Consider the following 19,405-nt stretch of genomic DNA (forward strand, 5'->3'; position numbering starts at 1 on the left):
CATGGAGCGCGAGTGTGACTGCTGTGTCAAACTGTATCTGTTATATCATACTGAGGAGGTTCAGTTAGGGGCTCCTTATCACTTGTCACTTAACCCAGCTTTAATTAACCACTACTTCGTTTATGTGGTGAGAACAAAAACAAATTCAAATGTGCACATTAGCCAACATGATTGATCACCAATCAGAGGTCTGTTCGCCGTTCATTCTGGAGAGGTGTAGCTGTGCTGGAGAATGACCCACCTTCTATTCTCCGTTACCGACACCTCATAGCGGTCAGTAACTCATCTGGAGGAGCACAGACTGTACCTACGACAGTAGGGCATAGATTTATTCCAGACCTATTGCCACCACTTGCAGAAGGCTACAATGGCCTGACAGCTATCAGTCATAAAAGACTACTCACTACAAATACCATTGGGTAACCACGCACTATTGTCCTAGCGTCCAGAGAAAGAGACTTATCCCAGTGGACATATACATAACCTTTACAACAAGACAGGGCAATGACCGAGCACAGTTCTGGGGATCAAAGAGCAGCTTCCAAGCTGGACCTCTTCTGAAGAGATAAGAAAGGACGAGGGCTCCAACACACTGATTACAATGGTGGGAATGTTGAGAAATGAGCACGCCTATCAGGGTGGTAAACAGAGAACTTTGTATATGGATGAGTGATAGAGATTTAATAGACAGCCGCCACGTGAATCCTGAAGGCGTTGCAACCATTAAAGGTATTACAGGTGTTTTCATATCAATGTTGTCCTTTAGTAGCATTGTAAGATAGCAGATGCTGCGGTCACCAAATGCACATCTTATACACATTCTAAGAATGAAAGGTTGATTTCGTTCTTCCGGCATCTGCAACGCAGTTTCCAGATGTCTGCCGCTGCTGCGGAACCTACTGACCTACTTTACTGGGGATGTGCATAGAGAGTGGTCCAGCGGTTTAGCTGAACAAGCATTTGCAAGGCAATAGGTCTCGCATTTACGCGAGTTTGAGCTATTGGCATTGTAATGACAATGCCTTTTATTTATGTTCTAAAAACCAAAACATAAATAAAAGGCATTGTCATTTACAATGCCAATAGCTTAGACTCGTGTAAATGCGAGACCTATTGCCTTGCAAATGCTTGTTTTTAGGGTTAAGGAGCCCATTCTGACAAAAATTTCTAGAACCTGGTACTCCTCAATCGACAACTATGTACAACCATAAAAGCCCCTAATTCAAAAAGCAAATAAAACCTAGGCACTTGTGTACATACAGAAAGTTAGGGGTTGGAGGTACTTGGCACTGTCAAGATGCAACACTGTAAAATCCGTGCCACTCATTAGCGTATACCCTTCAAATTGGCTCAGGAGGTTAAGCAATCACCATAAACATTTGCTATAATCTGCAAGTCTCAAGCTGTAAACCCGATAATACTTCTAAAACTTCCTATCTGTCAGATGGTGGTAAATTGAGTACTATTGCGATACCAATTGCAAATTATGAGCTATACAAATGTCAAATGGCAGCAACTATTATAATGAATATTAGTAAATCCTGTTAACAGCTGTTAAAAACAGCAGGAATGAGGTATGAAGCGCTATGTAAAAACATACCGATAAGCGTGAGCTTCATGGTTAAGCATAGCGCTGGAAGTCCTTGTTGACATAATGAGAAGTTATTGGTCCCTCACACAAAATTATGTCTTACTTGTGAGACAAGGCTGTTCACACTGCTTTGGTGCTGTCTAACAGAATACTTATTTGGCACAACTATGCTATCACATGGCGACACTGTGCACAGCAAACGTACAATACAAATCAGATGCTACACAGCAGCTGTACCTTTACCTAGCTGCATTGACAATGCCCTCGATTAGTAAAATCCCAAAACCTTATTGAGTTTATCCACACACTTGCCAACTCCAGCAGTTGCTCCGCTGCGAAAGTTAGAACGGAGAGGATAAGTGGACTCTCACGGCTTCAGGTTGCAGCCAGCAATGAGCTCTGGGGAGGAATTATATAGCAATACTACACACAGGTCTACAGCATCTTGCTATTGGCCATGGGAGTTGCTTCACATTCCAGCCTCTATAGTCTACTAAATTCTGTGCATTCTCAAGACACGCAAATAATAAAATAATGAAACTGTGGAATCGCGCGCCCGTTGTCCCCATCTCATCACGCCTGATCCGCTCAGCACTTACAAAATGTCCAAATGCTATAAAGCGCTATAAAAACGCCAGCCTGATTTAACACCGTCTTTGATGTTCCCTCTCTATGTTGTGTCTATACAGTCTCCTGTCCATTCCTTCGTCCAGCGAGCTGCAACAAGCTAGAACCTACTAAAAGCACCACCATCATTTAACAACTTAACATGAAATGCGAACTTTGATAAGAGCCCACTGGTACTCTCCCAATCATAAAAAAGTAAGTAAATGTTCATTAACGACAGCCATCATTATTGACTCACGCAGAGCCCTACCAGGTCACCCCCATCGCTGCATACACAAACACTTTTCAGCAGAAACCACATTTACAGCATTTCCGGAACAAGCATTTGTGCTTGCTAATTTCCATTCCAAGTGTACATTACATTGATCTACTATAATGAAAGTATGTCTTTGGATTTCTAGCTTTCTGCTAGAACGAATGCCTATTTGTGTCCACAGATAGACCAATGGATCAGGCACCAGCGCTTTACTTTTAACGTTAAAAGTAAAGTGCGGGTGCCACGATTATATCAAAAGTAAAGAAATAGAAAAGAAAATCTATTTCTTTACTTTTGGTATAATCGTGGCACCCGCGCTGCACTTTTAATGTTAAAAGTAAAGTGCGGCACCAGCGCTTTACTAAAAGTGAAGCACTGGTGCCGCGATTATAGCAAAAGTAAAGAAATAGAAAAAAAAATCTATTTCTTTACTTTTGCAATAATCGCGGCACCCGCGCTTTGCAAAGAAAACAAGGGATGCGTGCACAGCAGAGGCGGAGCGTGGCGCCCGCGCTTGTGCGCGTGACCGCAAGCTGGTGGCCGCTTTGGTAGCACTTTTAAAGCAGCTACTAAATGACTCACAGAGCAGCGCATGCGCTGGCTCAGGCGAGACCTACAAACAATCGCAGAGACTTGTATTCTAACACCACGTTCTCTCATATTCCGAACACTTTACTTCAGCAGCTCGGGTCTGACATGCTTCTGTTGCAATGAAGAGTTATCTATAAGACCCTCTGATGCTCCTTGTCCTTGGGGGAAGTTGTGCTAACGCTAAACATATAAATGAGAGTTACATAAGTAACCGAGTTGCCTTTGACACAGGCCAGCACTTGGCCTCAAGAACAATCCATGGCATCTCAAAATGGATGACCCCGCCCCATGCAGGACCTAGAAGGGGTACAGCAGGCTTGGTAAGAGAAAGATTTCTCTATGCAAGTCAGAGCCACAAACAGTGCTGCAGCGACTTCATTAGACCATAAACCGTGAACAGAAGGGGCAGACCTGTGCAGAGAGCGAGCATCTGTGTGCACGTACGCGCTTCTAAGCGCATTAAAAGAGACCTCGATGCTGAAAGCATCGCACTAGTCTGCGTGCAGGTCTGGCCCGTAGGGTGACCAACCGTCCGTAAATTTCACGGACTGCCCGTTATTTGGGCCTCTTGTCCGTTGTCTGTCAGGAAATGTTTCACAGATGCCTTTTGTCTGTAATTCTGGGTGTTGGTGCAAGCTGTCCCGCCTTGCAAGCAGCCCGAGAGTTCTCTAACTCACACTGCAGGGGGCCAGCTCGCACTGCTGTGAACTGAAAGGCCTGCAACAGCCCCTCGGGACACAGATTGCTATCGGCCATTATCATTCTGTTGTTTTGCCTGATTATCAAACACAGAATGATAATGGGACCCTCTGTACCGAAACGGCATTTGCTGGGCTTCTTCCTGGCAAGGTCTTCATACAGAGGGGTGCGCCCCCACTGGGGGTCTGTGACTGCATTCGCCCGGAAGTATGTCCTTCTTTATTGGCGCAATTCCAGGCTTTTTTCATTTACAGACTTGAAGTGTAAAATATACAAATCGTGCTTTGGGGGCTGGGGTCAGTGACAGGGTCAAAGAGGTGGCTGAGAAGAACAAACTATTCTGTATGTACTTTGTTATTTCATATGCAGTTACGAAAGCAAAAAAGTAACCCACACACAATGAAATAAAAAATAAATTCACGTTTAAACATTGTGTTATTCTGGCAAATCCCTTAATCTCTGGTGCCTACAAACTAATGTGACCTTGTGTAATGTAATAGGTGCTCATGGCATTCTGCTTTAGTTCAGAAACTAGTGATAAATGAAGACGCCCAAAGGTATTAATGTGAGACGTCTGATATTTTTCAGAAGATACTTCTAGTATGTCACACCAGTAGGTACACTGAAATAACCTGGAAGGGTCCAGAAATATACAAATTTAAAAAAAATCCAATGTGGTATAACATACATTACATTTGTGAACAGTGTGGCAAATTCAACAAATGCATATGCCAGGGTCAGTTCACCCAAACTGATTTAAGTGTTCCTGAGCGTCTGCATGATGCTGGCGTCTCATCTCTCGCACAAGGGACAGGATTCCTCTCCGTTCATAACAAGTTGTGAAGCCTGCAATAGATTTACTCACAACACAGCTTTGATAGAACTGGCTCTGGTCTAATACCACTGAGGTAGTTGAGCCTGTGGATGAGTGTTCTCAAGTAAATTTAAGAAACTTAGAATCTGGGGTCAGTTTTTCATTATTCACCATAGTCCTTTCCCAATGCTGCAAAAGTGCTCCATTTTCCAAAGTCTTTTGCCTTCATTTTATTGAGGACTTTTGCCGAAGTGTACACCACACCCAGAGCGGGGAAGGTGTCTTATTATTTTTTTTGACTAGGTGGGCTGCCTGCTCTTCTGCCACTGTAAAATGATGATACATATAGGAGGGGACCCCTCTGACGTTGATTTGAGGTCAGGGAAAAGAGGGGAGAAAAAAGTAACCAGCGATAGAAACCTACTTGCACAAGATCTCACTTATGCCTGTTCCCCCCTTTATTTTTTTTTATCTTTTATTATATGAATGGTTGTGCTCAAGTTGCAAGTATACTTGAAAATACTTTATGCACTTTTCGAGTTGTTAGAAACCGAGCCGTATGGAGGTTGTTACCATCACAATTCGTGAATAATCACTTTTACTTAAATCAGTATTCATCCAGTTGCCCTTGCAAAATTATCGGCCTTATTTTTTTAAAATAAAAAGATTTCGCGATGTTCACCAATGCAGACTCGAACCCAGAGACCCGGGCAGCACGATCAATTTCAATTGTTTTTGTTTTCTTTAAAATGGCCTCCAACGCTGCGTTTCATTGACGTCAGACGTCACCAAGCATGCGCAGAAGTGGTTGCAGTAAGGGCGCGAACAGCTGACAGGAATTCTTCTTTGTGGATGCGCACGGCTATCACTGACAGGAATGCTCCGCCTTGGTATGCCTTTGAGCAGAGGCGAACCTAGGCAATTCCAGATGACACCCGAGGGGAGAACTTCCAAAGTGCCGTGCGGCCGTACCTTCGAGTGATGCTGCAGCTGTCACGAAGATGAAATCCACACCGATCATGGACTGCAAGGAACCGGACGTCCTGAGACACTCAAATCTCGGCACAAGGCAATACGCTTCCACAGCCTCCGATTCAAAAACGAAGCAGCTTTCAGGTAGAAGGTATTCGTTCCGGTGTTCTACACAGTTCACATTGTAGATTGTAGAATGATATTACATTTCAATTAAGTTTTGTGAGCGTCAGCTGTACCTGGATGTACCACGATGCGAGGCTGTAGCTCCGCTCGTCGCCACTGTTACAAAGGAGTCTTCATTCCGTTATACTTTCCTCATTAGGTTTATTAGAAACAGCCCCGCACGGGTAGTCATGCGTGGGTCAGTGGAACATCTGTCATCAACAGTACATGTCACAGGGGGTCAACCAGGGAAGAATAGAACGTCAGGGGAACCAATCAGGAAGGTCAGAGCACAGGGGAAGCTCACGCGCAGGGAAGGGGAAGGAACCAAGCGCAGGACACGGGAGGGGTGGTAAGAGAGATACAACAGCATATAAAAAGATAATGTAAGGAGTTTATGTCCATTAACATACAGAGTGAAGAGCTTGGTGCACACTCAAGAGGGTGAGCCACAATGGCAGGGTGAGAAGCTTGGGTAGATGGTGCAAGGAACTTGAACTGCCATGGGAGTCTTCTGCTGCTAACGCGCTTAGTGACTCACGTTCCACAAGCGCTGAAGACGAGACCAGAAGGCCAGCACTTAATACTTTATGGACTTTTTCATACGCGCTGTAGCAGAGACTAGCAGGCTAGCACTGAACACTTTATGGACTTTTCACAAGTACTAAAGCTGAGGCTAGCAGGCTAGCACTGAACACTTTATGGACTTTTCACAAGCACTGAAGCCGAGGCTAGCACTGAACACTTTATGGGCTTTTCACAAGCACTGAAGCCGAGACTAGCAGGCTAGCACTGAACACTTTATGGACTTTTCACAAGTACTGAGGCTAGCAGGCTAGCACTGAACACTTTATGGACTTTTCACAAGCACTGAAGCCGAGGCTAGCACTGAACACTTTATGGGCTTTTCACAAGCACTGAAGCCGAGACTAGCAGGCTAGCACTGAACATTTTATGGACTTTTCACAAGCACTGAAGCCGAGGCTAGCACTGAACACTTTATGGGCTGTTCACAAGCACTGAAGCCGAGACTAGCAGGCTAGCACTGAACATTTTATGGACTTTTCACATGTACTGAAGCCGAGGCTAGCACTGAACACTTTATGGGCTTTTTCATACGCGCTGTAGCCGAGGATAGCACTGAACACTTTATGGACTTTTCACAAGCGCTGGAGCCGAGACTAGCAGGCTAGCACTGAACACTTTATGGACTTTTCACAAGCGCTGGAGCCGAGACTAGCAGGCTAGCATTGAACACTTTATGGACTTTTCACAAGCGCTGGAGCCGAGACTAGCAGGCTAGCATTGAACACTTTATGGACTTTTCACAAGTGCTGGAGCCGAGACTAGCAGGCTAGCATTGAACACTTTATGGACTTTTCACAAGTATAAAGCCGAGGCTAGCACTGAACCCTTTATGGACTTTTCACAAGTATAAAGCCGAGGCTAGCACTGAACACTTTATGGACTTTTCACAAGTATAAAGCCGAGGCTAGCACTGAACACTTTATGGACTTTTCACAAGTATAAAGCCGAGGCTAGCACTGAACCCTTTATGGACTTTTCACAAGTATAAAGCCGAGGCTAGCAGGCCAGCACTGCATGCTTTATGGGCTTTTCACAAGTATAAAACCGAGGTTAGCAGGCTAGCACTGAACCCTTTATGGACTTTTCACAAGTATAAAGCACAGGCTAGCACTGAACGCTTTATGGGCTTTTTCATACGCGCTGTAGCCGAGGCTAACACTAAACACGTCATAGACTTTTCACAAGCACTGGAGCCGAGACTAGCAGGCTAGCACTGAATAATTTATGGACTTTTCACAGCACTGAACACTTTATGGACTGTTCACAAGCTCTGAAGTAGCTGCTCCTATACCCTTCATCTCCATAAAAGCACTTACTAATAATGGTGTTCTGTAAAACGAAGATAAGGGTAGCACTCAGAGAAGGGTGAAAAGTGTAAATGGTTCACATGTGCAGGTTACTACACATAGAACTGGATTTTTCTATTTAAAGTATAGTGACATTTGCTGTATAACAAATAGTAGTAATACTGTTCTGCACAAGGAAATGTGTCACCTACAACAGCTAGAATCTGGAGCTAATTTTGCAGCTTTCAATGCAAAACAACGTGGGTACACCAGGTCCATGTTTTATTCGCTGTTTAGAAATACATTAGCAATAATATCATGAAGATGGGGTGGGGTCATGCAATTACCCATCCATAGCATTACCATGAATTTCTCAGAATTTTTAAAGTGAGGGCACAAGAGATGAAGAGGACGTTTTTAGACATGCCGGGGTCAGGTGCCATGAAGCAAAGAACCTGCAAAAACACTCTTGACTCTGCTTCAGGGTCTCCCCGTTCTCCAGGCTAATAAGGAAATATTTTTGGAAACCTGTAGCTAAGAGCAGCCTGCGCGACTGGCAAAGGGCAGGAGGCCAACAGATGGGGCAAGGAAGACAAGCTGGGGCACCAAGTATCACACATCTTTAACCCCTGGATACAGAAACGAAGAGTCGTCTGGGCCACAAACACACCGAAATCTGAGGTTTCAGGGCTAGAAATTAATACAGTCTAGATTTTACAATTGCATTCTGGTACTTGCAGCCCTGATTTTATAATGAGATAAACAAGAATAGAGAGGGCGCAGAATGTAAACTAAAACTGTACCTGGAATATACCCTCATGCACGGCCCAGGGAAGCATAAGAGGGAACACATCAAAAATCATCTAGAACTCATATCAGGTCTCGTGGAACAAGGAACCTTCAAAAACACTCAACCCTACTTTTTGGCCTTCATTTTCAAATGCATTTCTTTTAAAAACACAGTGTGATATCACAGTCAGCTACACCTCCACGGCCTTTCTGATGCTGTTTGAAAAGGACACTTTCCAACACTCCCTCCAACACTCCCTCCCGCCTTTTCCAAATACATCCGTAATGAATTGCACCTTTAACGTCAGCCCCATCCTGTTATTCTTCTATGCAGAAGACATTTTTGGTTCTGTGTTTTTTGCTTACTTAATCATGTGAATTTAATAACAGACGTGACCAGGGCCTGTTTTAGGCTCTGATTACAAAGGGACTGAAAACAAACATAGAATTTTTTTAGCGTGTTCCTCAGGTTGAGCATTTAGATATGAAAGCTTGAAAATCGTAGCAGGGAAGATATGTCTTAAATATATGCATATACCTTTGGGTACTCAGTAGGAACGGTTGCCTTTCCATGTTTGCTCTCGTAGCGCCAAGAAGCCACTTGACAGCAACAGTTATGAAAAGACTTTCTATAGTGCTTGGCCAAGCCCCCAGCTGTCTGTATTAGCCTTAGATTAGATCTGGCCACTTGGGGATTCCATGTCATATTTTCATTTGGGGTAAGACCCAAGTAATCACATTCTGTTACCCTTTCTAACAGAACACCATTCTTGCGGAGATTAGATCGAACATTCCTACTGGGGTTGAAAACCATACATTTTGTTTTTAGTACATTGATTTCTAAACCCCTATCCCTGCAGAAATTGCAAAAGGCATCCAAGATTTTCTGTAAGCCCATGGGGGATTTTGAGAGGAGCAAGGTGTCGCCTGCAAACATCATTGCAGGTGTACTTTTGTTTGCTAGCTTAGTGGCGTCGATGTTCTGACATTTGTTTATAAAATCCACCAAGCCATTAATGAAGATGCAGAACAGTGTGGGGGCTAACACGCATCCTTGCCTCACTCCCCTATTGACCGGAATACGATTAGTATGTTTGGGCAAAAGTGCCAGAGTGTAATTTCCTAAGTAGGAGTAAGAGATAAGACGGAAGACCCAGCTCTTTGAGCACTTTCCATAAGGCCTCTCTAGGAACCAAATCGAAGGCGCTTTTAAGGTCAACGAAGACCAGATACAGACTGCCGCCCCCCATCGTTACTGTTTTCCAGAAGAGAAGCTGCAGCCTGAAAATCTGGTCTACCGTTGACGTTTTGGCCCTAAACCCCGCCTGGAGGGGGGAGGGGATATTATTGTCCTCCATCCATAGTTGTAGGCGGTCCAAAATGATCCTGGCAAACACCTTCTGTGAGACGTCGATCAAACTGATCGGTCTATAGTTAATTGGGAGAAGAGGCAAACCATTTTTAAATATTGGTATCACCTCTGTACCGAGCCAGGTCTCAGGGGGATCCATCCCTTCCAGAATGGAATTAAAAACTACCCACAAATAAGGACCCAAGATCTTCGGTTCAGCCCGATACAAGTCGCCAGGAACCTTATCAAGCCCAGCTGCTTTCACTGGGACTATCCTGTCTAAAGAATTATACACTTCCTTCAAGGTGATCTTTATGCTATCTGAATCTGTATCTGGGAGGACTGTGGTTTCCTGCCCCTGGCCAGAGCATTCTTCTGGACTTTGTGCATATAAGAGTTTAAAATGGGCTTTCCACTTTTCGGCCGCTATATTGGGTTCGACAGATCCCTGTCCTCTTGCAGTCCCTCAGCTTACTATATTCCCAAATTTTTTTAATTTTAAGTGTTTATTTTCCAAAGCCTGTTTGAGATTTGCCCACTGGTCTTCACCCCACGAGATTTTAGCAGCATGAGTAGTATTTTTATAAAGAAGCCTTGCCTTTTTTATTGTGGTGCTACACTTTGATTTGATGGCCTTTATCAAGGCACTTTTCATTTTCCTACAGTTTGAATCAAACCAAGATTGCCGGAGTTTGTGGGCATCAGTCCTACGACATTCCTTCCAAAAGACATCTTTCAACCTCAGGAAAGCTTGGCGATTGATTTCAGCAACCTTTCTCACATGGGGTGCTAAGATATCATAGAGCTCGTATTCTAGCATAGCCTCAAGATCTGGGATAAACTCCCTATATAAGGTGGCCATTTTTTCCTGGGAGTTCTCTAGCCATGACCACTTCACTCTCTTTCTGTTGTTACTAAGGAGAAGCCCATCATCTTGGTCGATTCGGTCTGGGCTATGTATGGCCCCTGGGGAGATTGCAAGAATTAGCATCAGCGCATTATGGTCGCTGTCCTCACGTGGTATAACACTAAAATCAGAGGCTAGCGACCATACTCTAGTCTCCAAGAGTATATAGTCAAGATTTGAGGAGTGGGCCGGCCTGTTATAGGTAAAACAACCTGGGGGAACCGCCCATTGCATGCTCTCAGTGAATATCTGAGAGTTAGCGCTTTGATTTGGAGGGCTAAAGGGGACCAAGCACTGATCCGAGGCATGTTTGGCTCCGGAATGGCCCATAACACGTCCTCTTCTGCACTGTCCAAATCCCCAGATTCCATGAGGGCTCAAACTGACAATTCAGATCGCCTCCCAGGATTATCGCGGCACCCACAGGAATATCCAAGAGGAGATCTTCTAGATGTGCTAATACAGGGGACTCTTTACCCATTTTGAAAGGCCTAGAATAAATGTTAATTAAAAAGAATTTAAGATTATTGGAAAACGATACTAAAAGGCTGAGGATGTCTGGACTATGTGAGTCTACTTGGCTAACGTCACAATTCAGATGGCATCCCACCCAAGTACTAAGACCACCTGAAGGCCTGCCCCTAGTTCCAGCAATGGCAGGGATATTGAATGATGCAAAGCCTCTATGAACAGGAGAGTCTGTGGTCCATGTTTCTTGAAATAAGCATATGTCTCAGGAATCTACAAAGGCTCCCCATTCTGGACAATGGAGTTTGTTTTTAATACCAGCCACATTCCAAGATAGTAACTGGATTCTATGGAGTGCGGTCTGATTGACAGCTGGAGCCTCCATAGCTAATTCCCTCATGGGTGGAAACAGAAGATTATTTACAGGAATTTGATTGCAGGAAGGACCAGCCAGCACTGTAGTTACTACTTGAGTTTCCATCTGCTCAAAGGTAGATGGGAACTTACATGCTGCCTTTCCACTATCAGTGACAATCTCCAATTTTCCCACTGCCCTCGCTATATCATCTTCAATCGTTACTAGCCCAGCGCTGCTACTTGGGGGCCCTGGGATCAAAAGTCAATCCACCTCCTCCAAATACTCAAATCTGTTGAAAAGGGGTAAGTTAAATTGTTGAGGCCGTTGCATGCCTACCACCAGTCCCCTCCCAGATCGATGAAAAGGGTGCTCTAATGCCATAGCGGGACCCGACCCTTATACCACCAACAGAACCATTGGTGTAAAAATAAGTGAGGGGAAGGAGTCTGATGATAGAATCCCCATTGCTCCGATTTAAGACTTGTTGTACCAGGTGGGGAGACCTTCATAAACCCCTGACCCCGGCCATAGAGATTTAGAAGATGCAGGCCAGAAGCTCAGCTCTTTACAGGGCTGAACTCTGGGGGCACTCAAACCTTAAGTCAATTTCGCATACTGAAAACAATTTTCTTAGACAACTGATAGGGCTTCCGCGAACCACGCCATTGTTGCCCTTGTACATTGATTTGGGGGTGAGACCAATCGCACAAGAAATTGCAAGGCGCCCGCTATTGTACTGGCGACGTCTGTGGGCAACAAACGAGCTAGCGGAGTACAGAGAAGAACTGCAAGAGGTACTTAGCCTACCTGGGGCAGCGAAGCTTCCCTGGCTTATGCATATCAAAAAAAGCTTAAATGAGATAGGCTGTCCCGAGCTATGGACAAGTCCTCTAATTGCCCACACCAGGGTCACGCGAGCATATTTAACCACTAGGTTTTGGAAGGCAAACTTTGATAACATCTCAGAAGACTCCAAGATTGGCTCTTTAGCTCGCCAGTTCTTGGATATAAAAACCGTATACCAATTAGAGCCGTGTTTGGACTTTATTCGTCCAACCATTGCCAGGAAACTCTATTTGCAATTTCGTCATGGTTGCCTCCCCTTGCATTCTTTTCTTAATAAGTGGTCTAAGGATGCCCCCATGTCCTGCCCTGCTTGTGGTCTAGCTGAAGAAACAGAATTGCACTTTTTTTTGTATGCCAAGGCTACTCTAAGATTAGAAGAAGAGAATTACAGAAAGTATGCAAGAACCTTGGTGCCATCCATTGTATAGATGTGTTTAGGCTTTTAAAACATGACACCAGTATGCATATAGTTTTTGCTACCTCACGATTCCTTGCTGCTATGTGGTGGGCTCGTATGCAATCTTTAAAACCTTAATGAAATATATCTTTTTATCTGTGATTTTTGACTAATTGCGGATTATCTTTTTTATCAATGAATTTTATTCTTTTAACACTCTTGTTAAAATCTTTTTTAATTGTTCACATGAAATGCTGTCTTTTATGGATTTACAACTGAAATAAAGATTTAATAAAGAAAGACAGCAACAGTTACCCTTAACAAACGGTAAAATCAATCACACAATCCTCACAGATCAGGGCTTTGCAAGTGCCACTCACCGAAGTCCAAGCGGTCCTTCTGGTTTCTCTGCAGCAGGCCCAACAGCAGGTCAGTCAGGGACGCAGACGTCTCGCGGGGGATGCTGGGAACCAAGGGAGAAAACACACGATGGTAAACGCTGCAGCGGTGACCCACTTCTCACTGCCTGGTTTCAGTCTCAGAAGAGACAGGGGGGTAGGGTCATATTTTGGAGAGGTAAAGAAACAGGGAAAGAACTGCACTATCGGAACTAAAAGCAGCAGCAGGATAGGCATCCCCCAGCAAGTGCACTTGGCGCGAAACCGTTTCGTTAGCATAAATTACGCACCACGCACACCCCCAAGGAGTCAAACGACCAAAATCACCTGCTCACCTGGGAAGCAAATTCTTGTTCTTTTCATAGAAGAGTCTCAGGTCCTGGGGGCTGTTGGCCTGTCATGACAAAAAGCACCAGCATTACAGACGCCATTCAAAGAGAACACGCTCCCAGCGGCGTAGATTCAGGGGGGTGTTTAGGCTGTTACACCCTGTAGTAAATGTATTTTCTGTTAACTAGTTGGATTCAGGTGCTTTCAGTCAGGTACGTTCAGGTGTCTGTCGGATTTCACAATTAATTATTCCATACACACAAATAAAAACGCGCACACACACTCTCCCTCTCTGTTCTAAAAGTCTTAAAAAATGCTGGTTATTTTACAAAATATTGTATTTTCTCTCACCCTTACCAATCGTCATTCGTCTCCCTTTCCACTTCCCCTTTAGCCCCTCTCATGCACACTGCTTGTCGTACTATGTATTTTAATATTATATTCTAGTGCGATTGTTGGGAAATCTGAACTTATGGCTCTTTCTCAGGAGCAAAGGAGCGTTGCCCATCTGTTGCAAGTGCAGTAGGCAAACACAAATAAAAAAAATGGCATTTCAGTGCCATTTTTAGGTCGAGCCGAGCTACGCCCCTGGACACCCCCGTTCTAGGAATGACCAACTGTCAATCTGGAAACACTGTAGAGTAAGTCTACAGCTAAGAGCAGTCTGCACAACCGGCAAAAGGTAAGAGGCCAGCAGCTGGTATATGGACAACAAACTGTATTCCACATCTTTAACCCCTGGATACCGAAACGAGGAGTCATCTGATCCACAAATACACAGCTCACAAGTTTTAGGTTTAAGGGCTAGTGACTAACACATCATACATTTTAAACTTGCATTCTGGTACTTGTAGTCATAATTTTATAATGGAATTAACAGGAATAGAGGACCCAGAATGACAACAAAAAACGGTAAGTGGATGATACTCTCACACATGTAATTGGGAAGTATAGAAGGGAACAAATCAAAATTCATCTAACCCTCACATCAAGTGTCCCAGACAGGAACCACGAGGGCTACAAATAATAGGAAACCAGATCAATAAACCAGAAGCTAAGAGTTTCAAAAACCCGAAACCATGAGATTCAGCAACGAGGAGCCACCAGATGCACAAATAACTATCAAGTTTACAAATTGGAAATCATGAAATCTGCAAATCCGAAACATTCAGGTTAACAGGTTAATAGCTACAGGGCCCGACATCAGAAACCCAAATGTCCATAATAAATCATTTGCTAAATTGTACAACACATGAGGTGGACAATTTAATAGCCAAGAAATCAGGAAGCAACAGGTTATATCCACCAGGTACCATCAATCCAAAGTGAAGCAAGACATTCCCTCTCTGACGGCAATCGAAAACTATGGTCAAAACAGGTGGTAAAATCCCAGTGGCATGATTTGTGAGTGATTATCATCACCAATATTTTCACTGATGAGGTCATGAATAGCGCTGCTCTTGATGTCGGTGATGAATGATTACTGTGATAAGTGTTAGAGCCGGAGGGAGGAGATTAAGTCCTAAGTAAACCACAATTATGTTACTTGATTACATTTAAAGTTTTAATTGACGATCCGCAAAATTAATTCACTAAGTTATTAACTATCCTTTCAGGTGTGTGGGCGCTTTCACGCAAACATATACAAATTTATTTTGAGACGATTATTTTTATTTCTTAACTTGCAAAACACCTGCCTAAACAAAATCTCAACGGTATGTAAGCTCCTTCTAAATCACAATGTTCAAACAAAATCTTTCCATTTGTGAGTTGCCAATGACTACTGCTTTAACTTTCTCTAAATATTTCTGAGAGTTTTGTCCTTCACAGCACAGATACGGAGAGCGGCCTCCCGCCCCACAAGCATTTCAGGATTTCAAACATGCATTGTCACAATCAAGCAACAGCTGTAAACCTTACAAAAGTCACAGTGGACAAATCACATTAGGTTCTATTATGAAAGTCGGGGATCTTTTCATGTCTATATATCACTCCGCACACTGTTCACTGTAATATCCTGTTGTTTTGTTTATGCTGTTCCTATGTACCTGGTTCTTTGCTGCTCAGCCAGTGTGAGTGTTCTGTGTGGAATGTTGGTGTGATGGACATGTTTGGAATGCTTGAGTGCCTGGTCTGGGTGTTGACAGTTGAAGATTGGCTGAGCAGCAGGGCCTGCTCCTGGTGGGGCTGTTCTTCAGGACCTTCACAACTTGTAACTACAACTTAATAAATCTACATGAAACTACATCATGGCCACGGACTTCATTGCTACACTGACTTTCTTGACCAAATTGAAACAAAAGCCAGGAGGAAACTTTCCTGAGTGTCAGGGAAGGTTGTACAAGGAAGCATTCAAATGCACAGTAAACTAGAGGCACCTGGAATGGTGGTTTTCCCACAAGACACTGATAGATGACAGTTCCAATACTCCAGAGGTCCGCCTTGGCGTCATAGTGCTGCGACATGATAACTTCAGGAGCCTAAAGAAAAAGAAAAAAATGCAAACAGAATTGACTAAATAATGCCCAAAACAGCTGAGTTTCAGAAAAATTTCCAAGACAGGCTCTACCCCTCTACCGACTCTTAAGAAGCCTTGGTGTGCTCAGCCTCGCTATTCTGAGAGACAAGTGCTAAAAGGGTGTACTTAGTATTCAGTTTGGATAAAATAGTACAGAGGCACCTGGACACCAGAAGCAAACAACTCCCGAACCATGTCTCACATTTAGTAATTATACTTGCCCCCAAAGAATGGCCTTGGTGGCAATGTCTGCATCTCTAGAGGAGATGTCAGTGACCAGACCTCCACCTGAAAAAGGATTCCGGAACCATATTGTCTTTAATGACCATCAATGCCCTAAGGGTCCCACTACTTCAGCTGTCTTTTGCGGCTATGGAAGTCACCTGTGGCTAAGCCTGAAGTATTGAATAGGCAAGTATTTAAACTCAAAATATTCAGCCTACAAAAAGGTCTCTGAGAACATACCTGCTCCCGAAGAAGGCTGCAGTGACCACATGTATTCTTCTGGAAAATACTTTATGATCATACCTCTTTGGGAGATTGCTTAGTAACCAAACCTCCCAGCTGGGAAAGCCTACAAGACCATACCTCCATATTGGGCAGGCCTACGAGACAATTCCTCCATGTTGGGAAGGCCAACAAGATCATACCTTTGTGTTGGGAAGGCCTACAAGACCATGCCTCAATGCTAGCAAGGCCTACGACACAATACCTTCCTGTCAGAAGCCTATGGGGCCATACAACCCTGCTTAAAAAGGTTTAACTGGCCAAACCTGCCCCTGAAGAGGAAGTCAGAGGAATATCCCAGTCTTTTATTTTTAACAAAAAAAACTAAATTTGCCTTTAAGGAAAGTTAGAGTTAGCATACAAGCCTCTCTGGAATGGAGTTACGGGCTACACGTACAAAGTCTTTTTTGAGGTAGCAAACGGATCAATTCCCAGAATCAGGTTGTTTGAAAAATGGAAAAAGGCATTTTCAAATGTACAAAGTCCAAATTGCAATTCGGTAACAGGTTACCAATCGCAATTTGGGTTTGCAAATTGGTATTTGGAAGGGGCGTGTTTAGGGCGTCCCTCCAAATACCAATTATATTGGTAAGTACAAATGTTTTGCGACTGAAACGTGGTGGTAAAACATTGGTACTTTACCAACAACTCGAATTTGGTGGAAACCCATTCGCAAATGGGAAGGGGTCCTGAAGGAACCCCTTCCCCTTTGAGAATGGCTGAAAAAATATTTTTTAAGGACAGGCAGTGGTCCAAGGAACCTCTGCTTATGCTTCATCTTAAAAAAGGCAACTTAAACGTTTAAACTTTTTTCCTTTTTAAATGCATCCCATTTTTCTTTAAGGAAAAAGGGCTGCCTTAAATTTAAAAAAAAATTGCTTTATTTAAACGCAACCACAGACATGGTGGTCTGCTGACGCCAGTAGGCCCCTATCCCTTTGATGGCAGCGAATCGTTGTGGGTCACAAATTGCAACCTACTTCATTAATATCCATGAGGTAAGTCTATTTTCAACCCGCTACGAATCACTATTTAAGGAATATGGGCTAAATAACCCCTCTATACATTAGTAATAGCGATTACGAAATAGCGATTGTTAAAAAATCACTATTTGGTAATCACTATTACTATTGTTCGTACATCTAGCCCAGTGGTTCCCAAACTTTTTCGACCTTTGGCTCCCTTGACCTATTGACCGTTGGCCACGACTCCCCACTACGTTTGATTTTTTGGGCGGGTGGGCGAGGAAGGAGCTAGTGTAAGCCTAGCCTCAGGAGTACTCCCTGAAAATAATTGGGATGAAGCCAAAGAAGGTATTATAATCATAGATATTACAAAATAAAAATATAACAGTTGTTTAATAAAAAACTTTAAATCGGTTAAGTCAGAAACAATACTCTTCCGCACAGGGATCTGCATATCGAATTTCTTAAAACGATTTTTGTTTTAAAAAATTGATGTGGCACAACCTTCTTCTAATAATGCACTGTTTTGTTCAATTACTGACTTCCCCTCTATGACACTCATACATCATGCGCATGGTAGGCCTTGACCGGGTTGACAAAGGCCAAAACAAATCCTAGTGAGAATGCTCTGAAATAAGGCAGCCATATACATTCATTAGTCTCAATGTATGACATGCTCACGCAAATAAAACCCACACCATCTGTATTAAGACTTCAAAATCCCACCAAGGAATTTTACACTTGTAAATTTTGATATTTGAGCACCGACGTTTTATCTACGTGTGCAATCCTTTTCTCTATCTAGTCTTAGCAACTACATTTTGTTATATTAAGCACAGATAGTCTTTCAGGCAGTGTACAATATTTGGGAAAATACTATTCAAAAGCAACTGAATATTCCCTCTCTCACAAAAGCAGTGTCAAAAGGTCCTAAAATAATAGATGACAAATATAGATGTGTCTAAAAAATTACACCCATTGCTGTCTATGCCAAAAGGAATGGGGCTTTGCGGGGGGTGGCCGACCGGAGGGAGGCTCGCCCCCCCGGGGAATTTGGGGCTCCGGGAGGAAGGGGAGGGGTACAGGAAGGCAGGACACAGGAAGGTATGTTTTGGGCTGGTTGGGCTGGGTGGCAGTCTTTTGGGCTCCTTTTGGGCTAGGGGGATACATAAGCGGCCATTTTAGGTCACTTGTCACCAGTAGTTGGGACAGTGACACAGCAGCCGGGCTAGGTTAGGAGTTATTTGTGGGTGATAGTGTTTTGTGTGGTGGGTACGGTTAGTTTGGCATACGTTTAGATTGTAGCGTGAGAGAGAGCGTATTTGACTTACTTGGTCGCTGGTTGATTGGTGCGGAGGTCGGTGACGCGGTGGACGCAGGCGGACGCGGAGAGCAGGCGAAATGGCGGCGGACGATCTGACAGATCCGAGGGTGCGGGAGGCTCTTCGCTTGCTGGGAGAGGCCGGGAGGACCGATCTGTTGCGCACCGGAGTACGGGTAAGGCCACCGCGGCGCGCTGCGGATGGCGCCGCGGCAGCTGTGGCGGCCTGTGACCCACCGCGGTCACGTGTGCGGAAGGGGGAGGGGGCGGGAGCCACGAAGAGGGCGGCGCGAGGTGGCGGACTCATGGCGGCTGGGGCGCCGAAGCGCCTGAAGGCTCCGGGGAAGAAGCGCGGTCCGTGCAGGAAGGCACCGCTGGTCTTTGTGGGAGACGCGGTAGGGTTGGGGGAGGGCGGACATGACGGGGGGGCGGGGGGGAGGGCCCTGAAGGAGCGGGAGCGGAGGTAGTCGGGGGTGTAGGGCCTGTCAATGACGCGAGGGAGGGGGTGGGCGAGGGACGCGAGGGGGGAGGGGCCGGGGGCCTGGGGATGCTGGTGGTAGAAGACGGGGGGGGTTTGGAGGGGGAAAGGGGCGAAGGGCCGTTGGAGGGGGGGCAGGGGGGTACAGGGGAGGCGGGGCTTGGTGTTTGGGAGGGAGTTGGG

The 19,405-nt window shown here is 44.6% G+C and overlaps 1 protein-coding gene across 1 annotated transcript in view; it reads right to left on the bottom strand.

Moving 5' to 3' along the window:
* ULK2 (unc-51 like autophagy activating kinase 2) overlaps nucleotides 1-19,405 on the bottom strand; it is a 565,259-nt gene that overhangs the window by 281,066 nt on the left and 264,788 nt on the right. Inside the window, exons 8-10 of the mRNA XM_078679911.1 lie at nucleotides 15,812-15,913; nucleotides 13,439-13,497; nucleotides 13,086-13,168 (exon numbers count right to left, since the gene is read on the bottom strand). Of these exons, the coding sequence (XP_078536037.1) occupies nucleotides 13,086-13,168; nucleotides 13,439-13,497; nucleotides 15,812-15,913 (244 nt within the window). The remainder of the gene's footprint in view (nucleotides 1-13,085; nucleotides 13,169-13,438; nucleotides 13,498-15,811; nucleotides 15,914-19,405) is intronic.

Source organism: Lissotriton helveticus, chromosome 3_1 (assembly GCF_964261635.1).
Source record: "Lissotriton helveticus chromosome 3_1, aLisHel1.1, whole genome shotgun sequence".
Classification (NCBI taxonomy): Eukaryota; Metazoa; Chordata; class Amphibia; order Caudata; family Salamandridae; genus Lissotriton; species Lissotriton helveticus.